The sequence below is a fragment of the Lynx canadensis genome, chromosome B3 (genome assembly GCF_007474595.2).
Source record: "Lynx canadensis isolate LIC74 chromosome B3, mLynCan4.pri.v2, whole genome shotgun sequence".
Classification (NCBI taxonomy): domain Eukaryota; kingdom Metazoa; phylum Chordata; class Mammalia; order Carnivora; family Felidae; genus Lynx; species Lynx canadensis.
In genome coordinates this window covers 48565250-48581762 of record NC_044308.2, presented here as the reverse complement: position 1 = coordinate 48581762, position 16513 = coordinate 48565250, and the positions used below count along the sequence as shown (strand labels likewise).

The following is a 16513-nucleotide window of genomic DNA, read 5'->3' as shown; positions in this document are numbered from 1 at the left end:
TCATCTTCAAGGTGATCTGGTCAACAGCTATACAATGCTTGGATCCACACAACTGCCTCTCTGCTAGTCAGCCCTTCTGGTCCTGGCTTGGCACCTCCAGGGGTTGAAACCCACTGTCCTACAACAAAGTCCTACAACTGTGAGACTCCCCTGTTACCCTGCACTGCAGTTAGTCCTACTACTCAGTCAAGTCCATAGTCAGGGCACATGGAGTTATTTTAATAGGCAGGATATCCTGACTATAACAAAATAATTTCCTAGGTTATACATTATAAAGTGTTTTTAAGCTGAACTACTCCAAACAGTATACACAAAGAGGATTTTATAACATAAAAACATAGGCAGTAATATATATGATTTTTTTTAAAACACAGAAGGAAATTAAAGTTCATAGTATTAAAAACTATTATACAGATTACAAAAAACATTTCCACAAAGATCAGTAAGTCACTATATGCACCCATAGAAAATGTTTAAATTTTAGAGCATTACTTTTAATTGACAAAGTTTTAACTGTTTCTCTAAACTTTTCACAAGCAGAACATTACTGTTCTTCCCAATAAATTATTCATTTGTCTAAAATAAATGACTTATATGTTCAAGAAGAATGCTCTATGAACCTATCTTTTGTATCTTCTACTTATTTATATTTCCTTAACAGTGAAAGAACTGAAGGGGCACCTGGGTGACTCGATCAGTTAAACATCTGACTTTAGCTCAGGCCATGATCTCATGTTTTGTGGGCTCGAGTCTGCATTGAGTCCCGTGCAGACAGCTCAGAGCTTGGAGCCTGCATCAGATTCTGTCTCCCTCTCTCTCTGCCCCTCCCTTGCTCACACACTGTCTCTCCCTCAAAAATAAGTAAATATTAAAAAAAAAAAAAAACCTGAAGAAACTTGAGATACTATGATGCATAATTTTTCATCAGCAATTTACCAAATCCTGTTTTAAACTTAGTACAACTTTTCTGAATTAATGATATGAACACAGAAAGGGAGAGCATACTGAATGAGAAGCCATGACTAGAAATAAATGCTCCTAACTTTGATGACAGGTTGGGCTAACGTCATCTCTACATCAGTGGTTTTAAGGAAGGTCACCCTGGAACATACGTAACTTCTCCTCATCATTTATAAAGCTATGTGACAGGAATCAACAGTGAAATTTATTTAAGCAAATGCAGATTAAGTTAAAATCCAAGACAACAAGATTAGAAGCAAAATGCCATCTGGAAAACTATTGCTAAGAAACAGACGATGGGGTCCTATGTCCCTGCCTCTAAAAACAGATTCCCACCATTGCTTCTTACTGCGCTGGGTCTCAGGTCTTACACTGTTTTCACAGTTTGTGCTGTGAGGCCAGAAAAATAAATGGAGCTAACCATAGTGGGATCACCAAGCCTTTTTCCTTTTTGTACTCCAAAAGGTAGTCTGTGACAGGGAAAGCCAGAGGCACTGTAAAATTTCAGTATGTGCAGAAGATGCTATAACAATTTAGTAGGAGTTTAGTTAGTAATCGTAATTAAAGTTGCTGCTTTAACAAATAACTAAGAAATAACTAAGTGTGCAGTTTACGCCTTGAGTATATATCTGTTTATACCCATATATTTATTATAGACACAAATTTCTTTACTTTCCACTAAACATGTTTACATTCTGGAATTCTTCACTCAGCAAAGACAGGATGAACAGAGAATAAAACAGTGTTATCTATATATATATCTATATATCTATATCTATATCTATATATATATATATAGATATAGATATATATATATATTTTGAGAGAGTGAGAGTGAGTGTGGGAAGGGCAGAGAGAGAGAAGGAGAGACAGAGAGAGAATCCCAAGCAGGCTCCGCACTGTCAGTGCAGAGCCCAACTTGGGACTTGAACTGATGAACCTTGAAATCATGACCTGAGTCAAAGTCAGACGCTTAACTGAGCCACTCAGGTGCCACAAAAATGATGTCTTTGAGAACTATGATGAACCCAAAATTAAATGCTTTTTCTCTGGTGTTTCTGTGTTAGAGCTACAAAAATAAATATTTATAATGACATGGGTCATATGTAAGAGCATTATTTTGTACATAATTTAGATAGATTTTACATGGGAAAATAATACACCTACATAGCACTCTCGGGCAATTTCTGAGTTAATCTTAATTCTGACCGTTTGGTGATATTTCCTTTTTACATTCCTATTCTACGTACACCACATACTCACAATAATTTATCAGAGCTCACTCTACTAGAAGTGAACTGTAGAAAGAAAATCAGATGTCCAGAGGTGGGGGAAAGATAGATACCACATTTACCTGACGTTTTGCCAGTTTGCTCACAGTGGTGAGTCAAAGACCAACAGTGACTTAAGCAGTAGGACATACACAGTGATGTAATAAAGGTAATTCTTCTCTTTCCACCAGTACGTCAGTTCTTGTGTCTCTATCCAAAAACTCTTTTCCCAACTGGTCAGAAAAGAAGGAAAAAAGGAAAGTGCAGTATGGGCTCACTCACCTAAACCACTGAGAGTATAGAGAAGGTCACTGGTGTCTAAGAAAATGGGTCCATTTTCCTGCTGCCCTTCTTCTTTGTAGTACAGTTTGTAGCCCTGAATGGCTGCTGTGTCCTCAGCATCTTGCTGCCACTTCACAGAAATGGTGGTACAATTCAGAGGCTCCAAATGTAACTCTGGAGACTTAGGGGCTAGAAAAATTCACCAGAAATATATGTATAAAAAAAATCTGTAATTCGTACAAATACACACAGTTTTAAGCCAACAGTTACAAAATAAGTTCAATTCCACACTTTTATACATATATATATATATACTTTAAAATTTTATTTATTTTGAGAGAAAGAGAGAGAGCATGAGAGGGGGAGGGGCAGAGTGAGAGGGAGACAGAGGATCTGAAGTAGGCTCTGCACTGACAACAGAGAGCCAGATATGGGGCTCCAACTCATGAACAGTGAGATCATGAGCTGAACGGAAGTCAGATGTTCTACTGACAGCCACCCAGGTGCCCCCAAAACAATTACATTTTAACTTTCAAAATTCCACACTGGTATTAAACTTGGAGACCAAATTAGTCAATGAACAACAAAAACCTCAGTCACCTTACATTTCACGTTATTAAACAAACAGGGTGTAGAACTTTCTAGCCTTACGGTCTTTCTATTAAACTGATGATTTAAAAAAAATGGTAATAATATTAATTAGGTCTCTATTAATATTTAACTTTTGGTAATTCAGTTTGATTTGGACCCACCACCCATCTATGAAGACTCTGCTAAGCAAACTAACAGAGTAACCAAAAGTTTCACATGCTACTGAGCTTTAGTAAAATGGGAATACTCAACAAAAAGTTTAAAATTATTTTCAGTTACATCCATGATCTATGGAATATTTTCATTCATAAAACACAATTTAAACATAACTTAGATTTATTTTATTTTTTTTAAAGATTAAAAAAATATTTTTAAAATATTTATTTTTGAGAGAGAAAGAGAGACAGAACAAGAGTGGGGGAGGGGCAGAGAGAGAGAGACAGAATCCGAAGCAGGTTCCAGGCTCTGAGCTGTCAGCACAGTGCCGAATGCAGAACTCAAACTCACGAACCACGAGATCATGACCTGAGCTGAAGTCAGATGCTTAACCGACTGAGCCACCCAGGCTCCCCTAAACATAAGTTAGATTTAAAAAGACCAAAAATACTGTGTTATTTTTCCTCAATAGTTTCTAGAAATTTACCTTTCACACTTGTGGCTTTGGGTGTCCGATGTGAAGTCCACACTGATGACTCTCCCAGCCCCACTCTGGTAGCAGCAGTGATCCGCACCAGGTAGACACTATCAGGTTTCAAGCCCTCCAGAAGGTACTCATGTGTGGTCCCTGGGAGCTCCAGAACTTGGATGGAATTCTCAGTACTGAGGCGGAAAGACAGGCGATACAGGACCACTTGGCCCCGCCGATACTTGGCTGGGATCGGCAGCCAGGAGATGAGGATGTCAGTAGGACTTCGACTTGTCAAACTAATTTCAGGAGGTCTCAAGGGAACTAGTCATACAAGAAGACAGGTTGCTTATGAATATTTAGAATCATTTCTGTCAATCAGCCCACCAGTATTCACTGAATTCTCTTAAGAGCAAGACCTAACATAACAAAGGAGAGATACTTTCAGCCCTAGTGGTCAAGGTTTTCAGTTGAATAGAGATCACAAACCAGAAAAAAGAAGGAAAAATAATGAGAGATGGTCAAGAATAGAGAACCAAAGAAAACAAAATGTCATTAATAGTAAAAGCCCAAGTCCCCACTGTAACTTCATACAAAGTCCTATCTACTCATACAGTTGGCTTCTGATTAATTCTGTGCCTCAATCTCCTAGTGCTTTCCACTTGTTCCCTCCACTCCAGCCCTTAGCAATTTCCATTTCTTCTGTCTAGAGTGCACTTCCCCCATTCATCTGCCTAGCCAACTCCCTCATTTTCACTTCCTTCAGGTTTTCATTCAAATGTCATCTATTCAGTAAGCCCTTCTTGGGTGACTCTGCCTCATCTCAAACCCTCCCAACATTTCATACTCCCCTCTTCTGCTTTTTTCTCCTTCTCTTAGATAGTTATCAATATCCAACATAGCATATAATTATATAATGGATTGTTCATCTTGTTTATTTTGGGGTGTTTTTTTTGAATGTTTATTTGACAGAGAGAGACAGAGAGAGAGAGAGAGAGAGAGCACACACACAAGCTAGTGGGGAAGGGGCAGAGAGAGGGAGACAGAGGATCTGAGGCAGGCTCTATGCTGTCAGCAGAGGGCCCCATGTGGGGCTTGAACTGCGAGATCATGACCTCAGCTGAAATAGGATGCTTAACTGGCTGAGCCACCCAGGTACTCCTCATCTTGTTTATTGTTCTTCTGCCCCTTCTCCCACCAGAAAGTAAGCTCCACGAAACCAGGGACAATTTTTTGTCTCCTTTGTTCACTACTAAGTAACACATAGTAGGTACTCAATGATTATTTGTTGCATGAATGAAATAATAGGTGGAAAAGAGAAAATCAATTAAGCATTTCTGAGTCCTTGATGTGTACGCACTCATGAATTCTGACAAAAACCAAAGGAAGTACTCTGATCATTTCTACTTTATATTGAGGAAATTAAGGGTCAAAGCAGTCAAATCACTTGCTCAAAGTCACACACATTGTTAGTGAAGTAGATGTAGACAGACTGAACAAAGCCCACATTCCTATCCCCCCTACTTTACTATTTCCTACATAACAACAGTTTTTCTGTGACAGGGTTATGTAGGGATTAAATGAGATAATGGAGAGAAGGTTTTTAGAATAGGCAGGGGTAAGCCCTCCACAAGTGTCAGTTCCATCGGCTACACTGCTATGTACCCTACGAGACCCACACATTTCAGTTTGAGATACATGGGCTTACGAAATGGGCAGAAACTCGTGCAGAAACGTGAAAGCCAGTGTCAGAAGTCTCATCTTTTCCAGAGAACAAAATGAAATTTCATTAAATAAAAAAGTTGTAGAGTAAGAAAAGCTTTAAAGGAGAAAAACTTTGAGACTTAACATTCACTGGAACTTACAAGCTTTAACAAGTAGCTTACTATGGTTAAACCTTTCCTTCAAAGACATAGGGAGGAATATACCTCATACACCAAACCCCCCACAAACCCCAGGATAACACCCCCACCAGCCTGTGTTTCACCTTAGATATGCATGTCAGAGGTAAAATGGGAGGAGATAACTAGAGAGGTCATAAGTACTATGATTCACTCTAAAATGAAACAGACTCTTAAATGAAAACAGAACTTGGAATTTAGCACCCAGATCACTAATATTGCTTTCATTTAGTCATACTCTGAATTTATAAACATCTAAACAAGTGGCATTAACAGAGATGTATGTAAGAGATCTGGGACCAAATAAACAAAGGAAAAGATTTGGAAATCATTAATACAAAAAAAGTTTTGAAAATTACAGGTGGACCATTTTGTGAGGATGAGAAACACCTGTAAAGGGAGAACAGTATAATTAGGTATATGTTAAATCATTCCCTTTTCACAGTGAGTGGTACAAAAAGGCCTTCTAGAGCTGCTAAAGAGAGAGATGATGAATCAGAGGGAGAGAATCAGTCTCAGGATTTTCCTAACGGATGAGATTTCCCACCATTGTAAGAATATATGGAGGCCTGCCTTCAAAAGGACTACAACTCAATTTCTAACCCATGATCAGTTAACAAACAACTACTATTACTTTCCTCCCTAAGCAGAATAAACATAGTATATCCAAAAATAAACTAACTGCTGATTTTACGAGAACTTTTTTAACTAATAAGTTACTAAATTTCATAAACTACCCGTTTCAGAAACCCAAGACTTCTGACCTCTTGTCATTATATACACTCAATATATTTACTCATTATATATATATTTATTTATGCCTAGAAAATCTCACATTTTGTTCTACTCAGTTAAAGAAAACTTCCATGGTGAAAAAATATTTTAAAAACTGCAATTTAAACTGGGAAACTTGAAGAAACACAAGAATTTTGTTATCAAAATTTATGTTCTGCATTGTAAGTTATAAAAGCTCTTCACCCATATCCTATTACTGTCAAAAAGTGACAGTCAAATTTGAAATGGCAAACTAGCCTGCTGGTTGCCACCCTTGTTTTGGTTATTTTTTTAACCAAAAAGAGGATATTTTCTCTACTTTAAAACACATTTATTTGTTGAAACTGATTAAACATATTAATGTTCATTCTAGACTCGTGGTTTCTTACCGTCCTCTAAAGTATTCTGCGTCACGTGGTCAGACATCTGGCTGGCTCCCATTGGCATATATGCCACGATGTAGAAAGTGTAATTGCTAGCAGGTTCCAAGTCATCAATAATATAATGAGTTGTGTCATTTCCAATGACTACTTGATACTCTTCATTATTTAAACCTGAATTAAAGAACCAGTGTTTGAAAAAATTATGAATATTCAAAATGAAATTAATAAGACCACTTTCCCTCCCTGGTCCTCCAGTCTTGTCTCTGTTTTCTTTTGTGACCCTTTAAAAAAATATGAATGGGAAGGTCTTAATTTCTAAAAGTAGTTGTTTGAATTTTTCCCTAATAAATCAAACTGAAAATAATTAATCTTTTCTAAACTTCATTGAATATCTAGTCAAAACCCACAGCAGAGACAATGTACAGCAGTAGCACAACAGAGCTTAACACTACAGAATACTGTAGTTCTTAACAATGGAAGTTTTACTTGGGTAAACTCATGGCTTTCTTCTTTTAACCATGAATCTTGGAGAGACAGTAGGAATGTAATGGCTCTGCTCTTTTTAAAAACAAACCAAGCCAAAAGTTGTCCTGCAAAAGATCTCATTTTGGCCCTAGAGATTCTATTAAATTTGACTGACACAAGTTGTTCTTTTTATTTATACTGAAAGCAAAAGATCTAGGAGGCACAGAATGTGCTTCAAAACACTTTGTTCCACAATGAACTTTTTTTTTCCCAAAGGGGAAAAAATTCTCAGCGATTCTTAATAAAATATGCATGGCAAGGTATAGAAAAGAATTTGTCTTTGTGGGATTTAATTCCTACAGAGCCAATCTGTAAAGTGGAACAAGAGCACTGGCAGCTTTGTGAACCGTTCACAGTAAATGCATGTCAACTTCATCAAAACTCTCTAAGGACGAAGGCCCTTCTCCCCACACTGGATTTATAAACAAAACAGAAGGCAAATTCCACTATTAAGTTTTCCCACATTTCTGAATTAACTTGATAGCATTTTAATTAGACAAGATTACAGCCATTTCACAACAGACAGGCTAATGGCTCGTTAATTAGGAACTGCATAGTACGATTTCTGACCTACCAAACAAGGTCCTTGAGTTCGAATTAAAAAGCCTTGTTCTGTCTCTGAATAGACCACTGAGCCGCATGTGGAGGCTCTAATGAAACAACTATAATAGGGAACAAGAGTGGTCTCCACCAAAACCAGCATTCCTTTCACCTTCCTAAATCACTAAGAAGGGAATTAACATACTCCAACATGCTCAGTTAGACTTTCATTCTTCTGGCTACCACAAATCCTGATTTAAATTCAAAATATTCCTTTTCAAAATACTACTTCAAAGTACAAAAAACAAACAACAACAAACCACTTGTTTCTATGGATAATTTTATCATATCATTTTTGGGTGTTGGAATTTGTTTTTAATGTCTATTGCATAAAAGCTAGACTATATGTACAACTAATATTTATGGTTTCTATGAGAAATCAGTAGAGAAATCTCCAGGATTTGTAAGTAGCTTTTCCTTTCCCTTTTTTTGCCAAAGAAAAGAGTAGGATAAAAAAGTTTCAAAAAAAAAAAAAAAAAGAGTTAATAGTTCTGACTAAATATTTTGAGACAGATTTGATTGCTACTTTTATGTACTATAGGACATATCAATAGACAGTGTCCTGTTCAGAGTTTTCTATGTGACTCCAGAAAAATTTCAAAACATATAAAATCAACTTATGGGGATTTGAAAATGTTTATTTCCCCCCTTAAAAATAACATGCTATAGTGACCATAATTCACCATATTATTTTATGAAGCGATTACACCATTGTTCCTATGTAATTGCATACTTGAACTGGTATATTAAGTGTTAAAGAATTTATATCTTGGCTGGAATGAAATTAATTAGTCCACTGTAATGTTTAGCAGGCAGAGCTGGTACTTATTTCTAGACATAAAAACCTTAAACTATACTTACATACACAAAGTATACAATAACAAAAAAATTAGCAAAAATTGATATGCAGGTGATAGAGTGATTATTTAATAAAAGAGATAAATGCCATAGAACTTCAAAAGTATTTTCTGAATTATGTAAGATGTCATTCACACTGAAAACAAATTACTGATGCCCAGTTCCACTTGAAAATAAACTCCTCACATTGCTTACCTTCTGCTTTCATATAGTGCACAGAATAAGCGATGACTTTGTCTGAATTATAAAGTGGCCTCTCCCAAGCTAAAAGGATGGCTGAACTTGACATGGTTTCAGCATGCACATTGTAGGGAGCACTGGGTCTGTCTTCTGACATTACTACGGTCAGTCTGGCTCTAGATAAAATAGATCCTTGGCTGTTTTCAGCCATGCACTGATAAATGGCATCATCTTCAGGAATAATCTGGTTAATTACCAATTTACTGAGGAAAGGAAAAAATATTTTTATGAAAAATTCTAAGAATGATGTAAAACTAAAGTTAAACCGTTGCTAAGTTCACTCTCATTTTAAATGACAGAAGTTACTAAGAACAAAAAACTGAGTCTGTAATCAACTCTACCAAAAACACCTACGAGTTGCTTAAAATCACTCTCATTTTCTGAGTCTACCTAAATAAGTAATAGTGATATCCAAACCCCATTTGTTTTAGGTGATAGACTAATCTCTTTTAAAATTTGGTTTTTATTAAGGAAGTATATTATTCTGTAATAGCATCTAATTTATGTAATATTGCAATGTTACATAAAATTGAAATCAACCAGAATTTTAAAGTTTTGTTAAATATATCACAATGTTATTAGAAGATTCATATTTACACTAATAAAAAAATGAGTTCTTAAAATCATTAAGTTTGAGCTGTGGAAAAACTCCTGGAGATTGTTATTTCCTTCTAATTTTCTCATTTTTGGGGAGAAGGAAAAGAGACCCCCAAAGGGTTAATATACTTGCTATTAACTTATTAGCTAATGGCTTACGAAGACTAGAACCCAGGTCTGAGCAACTGTCCAACACTTATTTCATTATAATCTATCACTTCCATAATCCACATATAAAGTACAAAAGGAGGGGCGCCTGGGTGGCGCAGTCGGTTAAGCGTCCGACTTCAGCCAGGTCACGATCTCGCGGTCCGTGAGTTCGAGCCCCGCGTCGGGCTCTGGGCTGATGGCTCGGAGCCTGGAGCCTGTTTCCGTATCTGTGTCTCCCTCTCTCTCTGCCCCTCCCCCGTTCATGCTCTGTCTCTCTCTGTCCCAAAAATAAATAAACGTTGAAAAAAAAAAAAATTTAAAGTACAAAAGGATATATGGCATGCTGATGTTATCATCTTAATTTCTTATTTATTTTATTTTTAGTTTAAAATACCAAGGTAATTTAAATATTTGATACTACAATCATTTCACATAAAAAATACTAAAGCCATTATATCTTAACTAAAATAGTAGCAAAGTGACATAGCTTACCTGTTGTACATTTTAATTCTACCATTTGAATGTATCTTCCTCCCATTTTTCAACCATGACATTTTGGGTGAAGGGATTCCTTCTGCTTGACATACAAATCGAGCAGTGCCAGCTCGAGGCCTTGTTAAACTTTCTGGCCATTCAACAAATGAAGGAGGAGCTATTTTTAAAGAAAAAAGAAAAGAAAAAAAATTCTGTGTTCCAATGATACCAAGGGTTAAGGAAGAGTACAGCAAATAGCCCAAATCCCATCCTTGAAAATATTTGACATTTGCAGCTTCTTATCTACACTCTACATACATCTATCCAGATGCCTTCTCTCAGCAGTGCTCATGTAGATGTACACTTTCTCCCTATTGAGACCCTCTGTGTAAACACACTAAAAATATGTATACTATAATCCTTCTTAACTAAGCCCAAATATATAGTCACTTGCAAATGCATACAATCAACAGATTAAAATTTTAGGCTGGTGAATGGATATGTGGGTAGGTAAGAAAGAGATAAAAGGGAAGCTTAAACACAAAGGAACATAATGGTATGCAAGCAAACAGGATGATGACTTCAGAATGATAGCTAACATTTTAACATAGGGCTATGTCTCCTAAAATTCATTATTGGATTACAATAGTTCATATAAACCTTCATATCAATGCTACAAAATTCAAGAAAGGAAGAAGTAAGCTATCAATGAAATAGAACAACAACTTCTAAAATACAAGATTCTCCTGATTGCAGAATGAAAAAAGACATACCTAATACAGTTAAAGTTGCCATAGCAACAGTAAAGTTGCGTGTGCCTGGGGTTGTGGCCCGACAAACGTACACTCCAGCATGTTGCAGTCTGACATCAGATATCATGAGATTACCATTTCCAAGTACCCGAGTGTTAAAGACATCAATGGACTTATGATCTATTTCCAAGACAATATTTTAGTTAAACCAATGTAACATATGATCTAAAATTACATCAAAAGATCACCATCTAACCATATCATAAAAAGTATAAAATGTGCTATACAAAAACCTTTTCTCTACACACTGAAATGCCAAAAAGATAAAAGTCACTTAAATGCTAAACGTGTTTGGTATATAAAATAAACATTTTATCAGTTTCATTAGCATGAACGAAGTTTAAAGTCTTTTTTTCCTTGAGAAAACTTACCAAGGCGGCTCCAAGAAATGATTGGTTTAGGATTTCCCGTGGCCACGCATTCCAAAACAACAGTCTGATGAAGAGACGTTGTTATGTTCTGTGGGCCTGCTATAATGGTTGGTGTGTAGAAGGAATTAGACTCTTCAACTTTGGGGAGGAAAAGGCACAACATAAAAGTAAATTATAAATAAGATATAACAAGTGAAACAAGTTAAAATATCTATTCTTAAGTTATTCACTTTTTAAAACATAAATTTATTGAGCTATCACTCACTTAACAAATAATACACCACTTTAACTGATTCAATGATTTTTAGTATTTTTGGAGTTGGGAACTATTACCACAGTCAATTTTAGAACATTTCCATCACCCCAAAAAGAAACACCATACCCATTAGCAATCTCCTCTTCCCACAGCCTAGCAACCACTAATCTTTCTGTCTCTGGATTTGCCTATTCCAGACATTTCATAACAAAGGAACCATATATTATATGGTCTTTTTGTGACTGGTTTCTTTTTACTTAGCAAAATGTTTTCAAGATTCATCCATGTTGCAACATGTACTAGTATTTAACTTCTTTTTATTGAGTAATAATAATAGAGTAAGATTTAATCATATAGATACATCACATTTTATTTATCCATCCTTCAGCTGATAGACATTTAGTTTGTTTCCAGATCATTCACTTTTAATTCAGGTCCAAACATTCATTTAATCCTTTCGCTAATCTTGTTAAGAATTTATGTGACAGTGGGGAGAAGTATGAGAGTGCTTTTGTCTTTAATCTTTCATACCAGGTAGCTAACAGATACTATGTGATATTAAAACATAGCATTAAAAATATAATTTCAGTTTCTTAATGTTTTCCAAAGAGATCTTTAAAAAAATGTTTTTAATGTTTATTTTTGAGAGAGACGGACAGACTGTGAGTGGGGGAGGGGCAGAGAGAGAGGGAGACACAGAATCTGAAGCAGACTCCAGGCTCTGAACTGTCAGCACAGAGCCCAATGCAGGGCTTGAACTCATGAAGAGTGAGATCATGACCTAAGCCAAAGTCAGATGCTTAACCGACTGAGCCACCTAGGTGCCCCTTCCAAAGGAATTTTTTTAACCTTCAAGTATCTTTTAGGAATCCGTGGAAAGTTAACATTCATATGAAGTTCAATAATGTCTTTCATACAGATTTTCTTCCACTATATTCATGTAAACTTAAATTATTTTAAAATAAAAAACTAGCATCTGTGTATAATTCCATTTTAATAAAATACATTTTTTTTCATATTCATCTCTTCAGCTAGTTTCCCTTCTAACTATGTTCATGTATGGCAAAATATATAAAATTATGTTTATTTAATGTTAACAATGGTTATTTCTGGATACTAGAATTGGGGGGATATTTTGGGGGGATATTTTTAACTTCTATCTTCGTACTTTTTTACATTGTTTAATGTAAAACTTTTTATTTTGTACTCTTATAGACAATACTCTTTATAATATGCATGTATTATTTTTACAAATGCAAATTATAATTTTTCTTAAATCAACAAAAAAAAGCCAAACTGGAAACAAATATATCTTTATTGACAATGGACAATTTTGGTGGAAATGGATAATTGTTTTTATCTTTTTTGCATTTTACATTTTAAAAACAAAAGTGAAATATTTACAGAACAAATATTCATTCTTTCTTAAAGATGTTGATATAACATAAAACAAGCATTACTGTGAAAGAAGAGGTGCCTAATAGGGGTAAAAATGACAATTTCCGACTAAACTACAATAACCTAAATGAAATTAAAGTACTACTTTATGGCATACTATTACAGCCAGAGAAGGAAAATTAATAGCTGGGTCAATAAATCTGAAATAACTTCTGTGCTGTACCTGGAATCACTGTTAGAGAGGCCTCCATACTTTTACGTCTATGGGCCACAGTAGCAGCAACACAACGATAATTTCCAGCATCCCTTTGGCCAACATCATAGATCTGCAATACTCCTGTTGGTAGGGCTGTTATCCTGTTATGAGAAGAAAGATGATTAAATTCTTTGTAGAATTCATCTCTTAACATGTATTCTATGATTAAGATTTAATATATTCAACCTTTTTAAAGTACCAGATGCAATAGTTTCAAGACCCTTAAAAATATTAGCTTGATTCTTTTGTTTTCATTTGGGTCACTACAGTTCTCTAAAAGCATAAATAATTATGTGGTATGTGGTCTGTGAAATCTATCAGTCTAATTTTACAGAGTTACATTTGACATTATAGCTTATACAACTGATGGTCTAACGCTTAGTACAATTTTTTCAAATCTTGATTTCTTGCCTATAAATATACATGCATTCTCCAAGGTACACCTGAATGTAAATTTAAGAAAAAACTTTCTTGAATAACTTCTTTCAACTCAATACCCTACCATTTTAGCAAGCGATCTTTATCTGCTTTGGAATACTGCTACTCATTAGGACAGGAATCAAACTTTTTGAAGTTGCTACTAAGTTCTTGATCCTTAAACCTCAACTACCTTCAGAGCACAAGTACGTGTGCACATGTGCATATGTGTGTGTGTGTAGTGGAGACAGGGAAGTGGAAGGTGGAGACAGAAGTGGGCAGCTATCAGGGCATACATAGGAGACCCCTAGAGTAGTATTACTATTGGCAGCAGTGAAGGTCTAATTTAGTTTCCTAAAACCTTGAGCTATAAACCAGTGGTCTTTTGGTTGGAAAAGATGTTTGAGGAAAGCAACAAAGCAGTAAGATAGGTTATGTGAATTATGACCTAAACCAAAAAACAGAACTTATTTTCCATGTGTCAGAGACTGATGATCTAATTCTTTGCCTCAGTCTGAAATGTATTTAAGAAGTTGGTAATTGCTACTGTAATTGAAAATAAGCTCCGTAATGGTCTTTCCCCATACAAGTCTCATGACATCTTCATTACTCCTGTATCATCTCCAAAGACAAAAGCTGAATTTACCTGTCCAAAGTTACAGGTAGGGTTGTCCGATTGAATTCCCATGTTATGACTGCAGGAGGGTTTGAAGAAATCTTGCATGCAAATCTAGCAACTCCACCTTCATGGACCTCAGTAGAAACTGGCTGAACTTCAAATGCAGAAATAGCTATAAGACAAAGTTTGACAAATTTAGAGTAAGTACATTCACTATTATACCGTACAGTACTTGGAAATAACATCATGCTAGATATTATGTATCAGACTTGAACTCTTGCCCAGACATAAGACCAACACAACGAGCTCAAAGAAAATTTAGGGAATAATTTTGGAAAAAACACTGGCAGTTGCCTAGCTCAGGGAATCTGGTCTTTCCAGGATGAGATTCTCAAGAAACTTGCGACCTATGTGGAGAAAAAATATAACCACAGCAAAAACAAACACTTAATAATGATATGTAATCACATACCAAACTGTGTGGTACAAACTTGCAATACTACTGTATTTCAGAGAAGAGGGAAATCAAAACAGACAGACCAGACAAGCAAAAACTATTTGTAGGGATTTGTTTTAGATTAAGTTTTGAAGACTCATTTCAGATTGGAGGGGGAAAATAAAGACATTCCAGGTAAAAGGAAGAACATGAAAGCAAGCACAGAAGTAAGAAATGTGTAGCCTGTGTTCACAGGATTGTAAGGAAACAGCCAGGACTAACTACTGTAGAATATTTCAGATTAAGTGTTCATGGAAAAGTAGAAGGTGACTACAGATAAAGAAGATTTATACCATGGCACAAATGAAGACATCACTGAAAATTTTTGAGCAAAGGACAGTAGTAATCCTGATAATAGCAGTATGAGGAAAATCAATCAGGCACTGCTACACAGGATAGAGTGAAAAAAGGAGAGCCTCAAGTCAAAACACCAACAGGCTGCTTAAATAGGAAGGACAGAATTGGGTGTGGCTGTAAGAATGGTGAGGCTCTACAGATATCTTAATGGAAACAAAACGTGGTTCTCATTGGACACAGACAGGTCACTGTGTGTTTGGAGTCAAATGAGGTTGGTATCGATGGAGCTGAATGAGAAAGGATAGAAATAAAGCAAATGGTATGTGTGCTTGATGAATAAAAGGTAGAGAGACTTAACAGGCTATTTTTAGCCTCATATCTCTTCCCAAGTGGAGATAAATCTCTAAGTGTTGATATTTCTAGAGATAATTCTTTGTCATTCTAAGCAAGCCTCCAGAAGCTGGTCATCTGTCTCCATGGTTTTATACTTTGATAGAGTCCAGACTCCAGGTAACAGTGTGGTTTTCCTTCCCTTTACTATATTCTAGGGCATAAATAAAGGGAGGGCCTCAATGATGGTGTTACTCCCCCTCCACAGACTCCAGTTAAAAAAAATAGATAAGCCTTTATAGTTTATCAACAAAGTGAGAAGTTATGAAGAAAAGCAGAGGGAATAAGGTCTACATAACTTATCCTTCATTAGATTGGAAGGGGAAAAAGTGATGGAAGACTACAAATTCTGCATCAATCTGCAAACAGATCACAACACTTGAGAGGTAAAACACGAAGCCAGTGAATAATGGTGAAAATATTCTTAGGAACATCTACTTCCAAAAAGCAGAGTGGGGGTAGAGTAATACTTTATGTGTGTATATAAGAAAAAATTTCTGCTTCCTCAAGAATGATTCTGAAACTGCTATTGTCAGTGGATAACTGAAAAAGTCAAAACTATTTTCATGACCACCATCATCTGTCTCTTGTACTCTTATTTCTAGAGCATACAGTGTTTTCCAGAAACTGCATGTAATATCAAGGGATGATATTGCAACAGACTCAGTGCAGAAGGAGATCTGTGTGAGAATCCAGCTGTCTACTATCAAATTAATTAAAGAGATTTGCACAAATGCAAAACAATGCTACCCCCTCAACATTTTCTGCTTTGGAAAACAGTTATGTTTCATTAAATGTGAGATGTTAATACGTAATAGATCAGTGCTTTCATTTTTAAATTAATGAAATTTCTTAAATTTCACAGTTTTAATATCTAATAAGACGTCTCAATAGATATAACCTACATAAATGCTCTTTGGGGTCTTCAATGAGTTTTAAGAGCATAAAGAGACTAAAATTTTTGAGAACC

General features: G+C 35.8%; 1 protein-coding gene across 1 annotated transcript in view; it reads right to left on the bottom strand.

Moving 5' to 3' along the window:
• The window catches only part of PRTG (protogenin), a 125291-nt gene that overhangs the window by 47879 nt on the left and 60899 nt on the right, over window positions 1-16513 (bottom strand). Inside the window, exons 3-11 of the mRNA XM_030320260.1 lie at window positions 14388-14532; window positions 13292-13425; window positions 11415-11552; window positions 11005-11163; window positions 10250-10409; window positions 8966-9213; window positions 6794-6958; window positions 3748-4053; window positions 2514-2702 (exon numbers count right to left, since the gene is read on the bottom strand). Of these exons, the coding sequence (XP_030176120.1) occupies window positions 2514-2702; window positions 3748-4053; window positions 6794-6958; window positions 8966-9213; window positions 10250-10409; window positions 11005-11163; window positions 11415-11552; window positions 13292-13425; window positions 14388-14532 (1644 nt within the window). The remainder of the gene's footprint in view (window positions 1-2513; window positions 2703-3747; window positions 4054-6793; window positions 6959-8965; window positions 9214-10249; window positions 10410-11004; window positions 11164-11414; window positions 11553-13291; window positions 13426-14387; window positions 14533-16513) is intronic.